At 32.2% G+C, this 5691-nt stretch overlaps 1 protein-coding gene across 1 annotated transcript in view; it reads right to left on the bottom strand.

Annotated features, from left to right (window-relative positions):
* Nucleotides 1–5022, bottom strand: part of LOC100162958 (ankyrin repeat domain-containing protein 12) — a 26081-nt gene extending 21059 nt beyond the window's left edge. The window contains exon 1 of the mRNA XM_003243114.3: nt 4613–5022. Within this exon, the coding sequence (XP_003243162.1) occupies nt 4613–4649 (37 nt within the window). The 5' untranslated portion in view covers nt 4650–5022. The remainder of the gene's footprint in view (nt 1–4612) is intronic.
* Between the last annotated feature and the right edge of the window lie 669 nt (nt 5023–5691).

Below are 5691 nucleotides of genomic sequence, written 5' to 3'. Positions count from 1 at the left end.
AAATATAATTATATATATATATATATATATATCAATATTGTGTAAATAGGTACATGTTTTAAATTTTTATCAATAGAATTAAAACAATATAAATTATAAATACACCTGTTTTTAATAAACATATATTTATTTAACTATATGTTTAATCATCTGCTTGAGAAATTTTACGAATACTTTTAATTATTTATTTAAGAATGTTTATTACTTGAACAAAAAATAAAGTAATTTAACTATTATGTATTGAATATTTCGTGGTGATCATTGGTATATTATACAATTTTGCAATTACATAAACCAAATTTTTAATATAATTGCTTTTTGCTATTGATAGGACTGTGTTATTACAAATTTTTTAGGCCTTTTTTAAATTATGTAATATTAAATGATTGTGATTAGGTTATAATATATTGAACTTGTTACTACGTAATATTTTAATATTTAAGTTATCGATTTTATTTTGTTTGTTATTTTATCTATCTATACGAAAAATAAATTTAATTGATGTACAATATATATATTTTTTAGTTACATACTTAATATACAACACTTATTAAAGTCTAAAGATTTCGTAATATGTGGTTAAATTATTATTATTTAAAATATTCAAAAGTTAATTTATGAATAAAGCATTTTAGGTGCCTATTCAAAATTACAATTATTATTACTTAATGCGTACTACCTATGGTAAATAATTGTTAATTTAATTTGAAAAACTTATACATTTTCAAAAATTGTTGAATTCGATTACAACATATCAAGGACTTCTTTTGATATTTAATTAACCCATAATATAGGTATTTTAAAAGTATTCAAATATTCAGATATTCTGAATACATTTGAAAAATGTTGCACCCAAGTATAAATATATGATAGCTACTAAAATAAATTAGTTATATAAAAAATGATGTACCTTATAACAATAATGACCATTTTAATTGGTCTTAAAAATCATTAGGTATATTGTATATTGTATTTTTATTCAAGGCAGCCAACCGTCAGATTAAGACGACATTAGAGCAGTACCTATAAACACAAGTTACCCAAACTATAAACACAACATTTTACAAAGATATCTATTTTTATTTCTTACTTTTCCTGAAACTTTCTGTTATACATAGCAGTACCTACCCAATATTCTAACTACAGTATTTTTATTTTAATATTTATGTACCCGTGTTTAGTTAGTATACTTAACTATATTTCAATTACCAATTAGTAATTTTTATGAATTCTGAAGTTAAATAAATATAAAAGAGTGCGTAAGTGAATGTTGCTCTGCTGTACAATAGGTTACAATTGGGTCACTGTAATGGACGGTGTTACATATTTTGAATTCAATGATATATAATATTATTATTTAACCTACCTACACAAAAAACGATTCTGAGTAGACACTGTTTGTCAGCCAAGGATATATTTTTGTATTATATTTATATTGTTATTACTGCGGTACCCGGTAAGTTGAATTAATATTATTTGCATATTTAAAATATAAAATATTGTTATATCACAACAAAAACACTAAATCGAACTCTGTGAACAAAAAACGACCAAGTAATAACGACCCGTATGATTTCAGTGATTTTTGGAAAAGGGCCACCTCCTCATTGCACAGTTTTTCTGTTTTTTTCCAATTTATTAGGTATGAATTTATTCAGTAGGTAATAAGATAGGACTGGTTAAAAAAAACACCAAAATGTACACAGTTTAAATGGGTAACTCCCGCTTCGAGATAATATTATACAGTATTATACACTGTCTTGCCGCCGCTATATTTTTTTTACTTAGCTGGCTGGATAATAATATACTTGAGAAATTACAACAAAATAAAAAGGCGTTATTCTTGTAATTTCATTATTTAAGAATCGCAATTTGGTTCATATTTGAACTTAAAAAACTAGAAAAAAAAACTGTGTTTATATATTTTTAAGATTTTTTGATTACAGAGTTAACTACTTACGTGGATCTTTGTTTAACATTTTTAATTAATTTTTATACTTAAAACACTGTATTTTTAATATTTTTCATCTGCCATTGTAACAATATATAAAGAACCTTGTATTACATTTTCAAACTTTTAGACACAAAAAGTACAAATTTATTGACATTTATTGAAAAAAAAACTAAAAATATTGGAAACTGAAAATGTCCTAAACATCTTAAAACAAGTCAAAATATTTTGAAAATTGTATGGAGTATAGAAAATGCTAATATAGACATTTAGTCAAAATTGCATGTACCTACATTTGTTTTAGAGTAACACCTTACATCAAAAGCCAAAACCAATTTTTCGTATAAATTACCGTTTTTCCTCAATTTCTTTTTGGTTTTTCCCGGGTGGGAAACTACTGGGAATATTAAATGTTGACCTCCCAAATGCACCAACTTTGAATAACTTTCGAATATTTATCGTGTACAGACACAAAAAAAAATTTAAAAAAAATAAAAAACATAATATCATTGTAAAATTAATACATTCATCGCTCAAATCAGTATCTAAAATATTGTATTAATTTCTCATTTACTTTTGAATTTTCAACAAATCCGAGAACAATAGTTTAAAAACTACTAATGAATTTATGAAACGATTAAAGTAATTTATTTATAATACCAACAGAGAATAATAATGTAAACATCGCTTTAAGTTTCAAGAAAAAATTGAAATCAAGATTCTAAACATAAAAGACTCTGTTTAATCTTTTAATTAAATTTAAAACTGACATCTAATGTCTATTTATAATTAAGATATTTATCTGAATATAAAAATTGTTTATAAACCATTTAATAATTACATTAAAAAACGATTTTGACCATTCTATTATGGTTTCTAAAGTATAATCATGACCTAATTATACCACAAACGTCATGAAATTTAATTTACTCCGCCATAAGTTTAAAGTTTTTCAAAATTTTTCCGAAAACTACAGTAAACAGATATATTATAATCTACCAATCTAGATGGATTTAGCTAATCTATAGAGGTTTCATAGGAACATATTTACCTTTTCTACTTCCCTCAAAAAATTGTACCTATACCTAAACAAAAATCATTTAATACCTAGTTTTTGCTTCAATCCACTCCGGATGTAAAATTGAAAATACTATAATATACTACCTTGCCAAAATCATTTATTGTTTCATTGCATTCGAATTAATGACACATTGACACTGTTAATTTGTTTATTATTACAAATATAAATAAGGTCTAAATTATACAATTAATTTGTTGACTGTGGTAGTGTGGTATTATATTTTAATATGTACCTAATGTATTTTAATTTAAATTGTTTACTATTTTGAAAGCAACTGTGAAATGACTAATAATAGAATATTCAGATTAAATTGTGCGTCTAGAGTCTAATCTCTTTTCTATGGTCTAGACTCTCGACTGACTATCGACGATTTAATACACAAGGATAATTTATTAGTTGGTTTTTTTCTAGTATTTTGTATATTTTTAGAGTACGGGCTTCGAGTATATTTATAGTAATATAATATTAATACACGCATTGAGTGTTGTACTCTGTATATTTACCGTTAAATGCTAGCAAAATATAATGTTTCATGGTATAAATATTTCATACCTCAAGGTTAAAAGAATTATTCCGAGGCAATGTGAAATTATTTCCAAGTCGACAACAAACAATTTTTATAAATTTCACCTCAAAATAATAACATATTATTCTAATTTCTAATAATATTAGGTAATGACGTAATAGTAATTAGGTCTGTTAAAAACCACATTAAGAAAACAAAAAAAACATTACTTTCCAAATAAATTATAGGACGTTTATGAAATGAAATTCATTCGTAATTCACGTACACAGCAAAACAAACTATATTATTTGTCAAACAGTATTTAAACGATTGTTTTGACAACATTCAAATTTGTTTCGTCTTTCGAATAAAATTTGTTTTTGTGCATATGACGTAATAAGCAACTGAAAAATAAATAATTAATCAATATGGTAGCCCTTTTTTCAAGATGAATTTTTTCGTTTCTAAAAGTCACCTGGTTTCGAGAACACTGCGGGACGGCGATAATAACTAAGGTTTAGAGAAATTCATAATTCACAGGAATTATACTGCAATGTATATGCCACAAGACGATACAAAAAACAAAGTGCAAACATAATAGTATAGATAATATAATAACGGACATTATATTACGCCGTAGCGACTAGGAATTCGAATACCTGCGTGAAGATATTATGAGCAAAGCCGGTTATTGCCGAAAAAACAGATGGAAAACACGTGATTCATCGATACAGCCGGGACAAGGAATATATCTATTATCTATAAACTATATTCTACAATAGAGCTATTATAACACCCAGTAATAATAAAATACATCGTCGACGAAAGTCGTCCTGACAACCGGACCAGCAGTGATAATGGTCGGGAAAGAAATTTGGTGCACATCGCCGTTAGCCAAAGGAGACATATTATGTACGCAGGATAATAAAAATGCCTACAAACGAAGAACAAAAAGAAAATTTTAAATTTAAAAAAAATCGGCAACAGCAAAAATATTATTAAAAAACAAAATTTAAAATCTTATATTAAATAATAATAATAATGAAAAACGGTTTAGGACTTTGCCGACACGTACTTGCGGTGGTCTTGTAACGTTTTTTGTACGCGCTCATGTTGCCGGTTTCCTCGACGGTTCACAGCACGGCCATAGCGAAACAACGCAACGTCGCAGCGACGACGGCGAGTAGGTTTGAAGGGCGGTAGGGCGGCGGCGGTGGCGGTGGTGGCGGCGGACGAAATAATAATAATAGTAATAGTAATAGAAATAATAAAAAAAAAGAGAGTAACAAACGACGGCGGAGCGGGGCGGTGAGCCGGCGGCGGCGACACACTGCAGTGGCGAAGCGAAAGCGCCACCCGGACCGTTTCGGACGACGGCTTCGTCGTTATGTACGCGGCGCGATGCGTATACGTCGTTAACGTTGGTGCTCAGCAGCGGCGGTGTCTGCCGGGTGCGCGAGCGCTGCGGCACGACGGCGGGCGACAACAAGCGGCAACCGCGCGGCCAACGACCAACGGAACCAGGCCGTGCGGCGCCCGCGGTTGGCGGCTTGTTCATCGGCCGCCCGTCGTGAGGACCGGGGGGGGATGGTTCGGCGGCGGCGATAACAACGTTGCAACGGCGCGCGGCCGGGGAGGCGCGGCCTTATGGCCCGCGCGCCTCATCATCCGACGTCTAAGCCACCCGGTGCCCCTCTACGCACCACCCAACCGATGCCCACCCCCAGTACCCCTCCACTCAATACTCGAGCACTTCCCCCCGGTACCTCTCCGCCAGTCTATCTGGTGTGTTCCCTACCGGTCGCACGAATTGGCAACGTCTATACGGCGACCGCCACAAACGTTTCGAGAGGGACGTGCACTCTCCAGTCTCCTCCGTCCATCATCACCGACCTTGGGGACCGCCGAGACATTGTCGCCGGACGACTCACCCCCGATCACCGCCCCTTCGATGGCTCGTCGTCCGAAGCAATAGACGTGATGATATAATACTACATCTACGTCACTAGTACTTGCCCTGCAAAGGCCCGTCGAGAATACAACAGGTCCAAAACGGTTTTCGAATAGTACCTACGCAGGGAAGGCCCTGCGTATCAGAGTAGTGTCTGGATATCAAAAACGCAACCCACGCCGAAATAAGTACGCACCTCGAAG

The sequence above is a fragment of the Acyrthosiphon pisum genome, chromosome A2 (assembly GCF_005508785.2).
Source record: "Acyrthosiphon pisum isolate AL4f chromosome A2, pea_aphid_22Mar2018_4r6ur, whole genome shotgun sequence".
NCBI lineage: Eukaryota > Metazoa > Arthropoda > Insecta > Hemiptera > Aphididae > Acyrthosiphon > Acyrthosiphon pisum.
The sequence above is the reverse complement of the archived record's forward strand: the minus strand, read 5'-3'. Positions and strand labels throughout refer to the sequence as shown.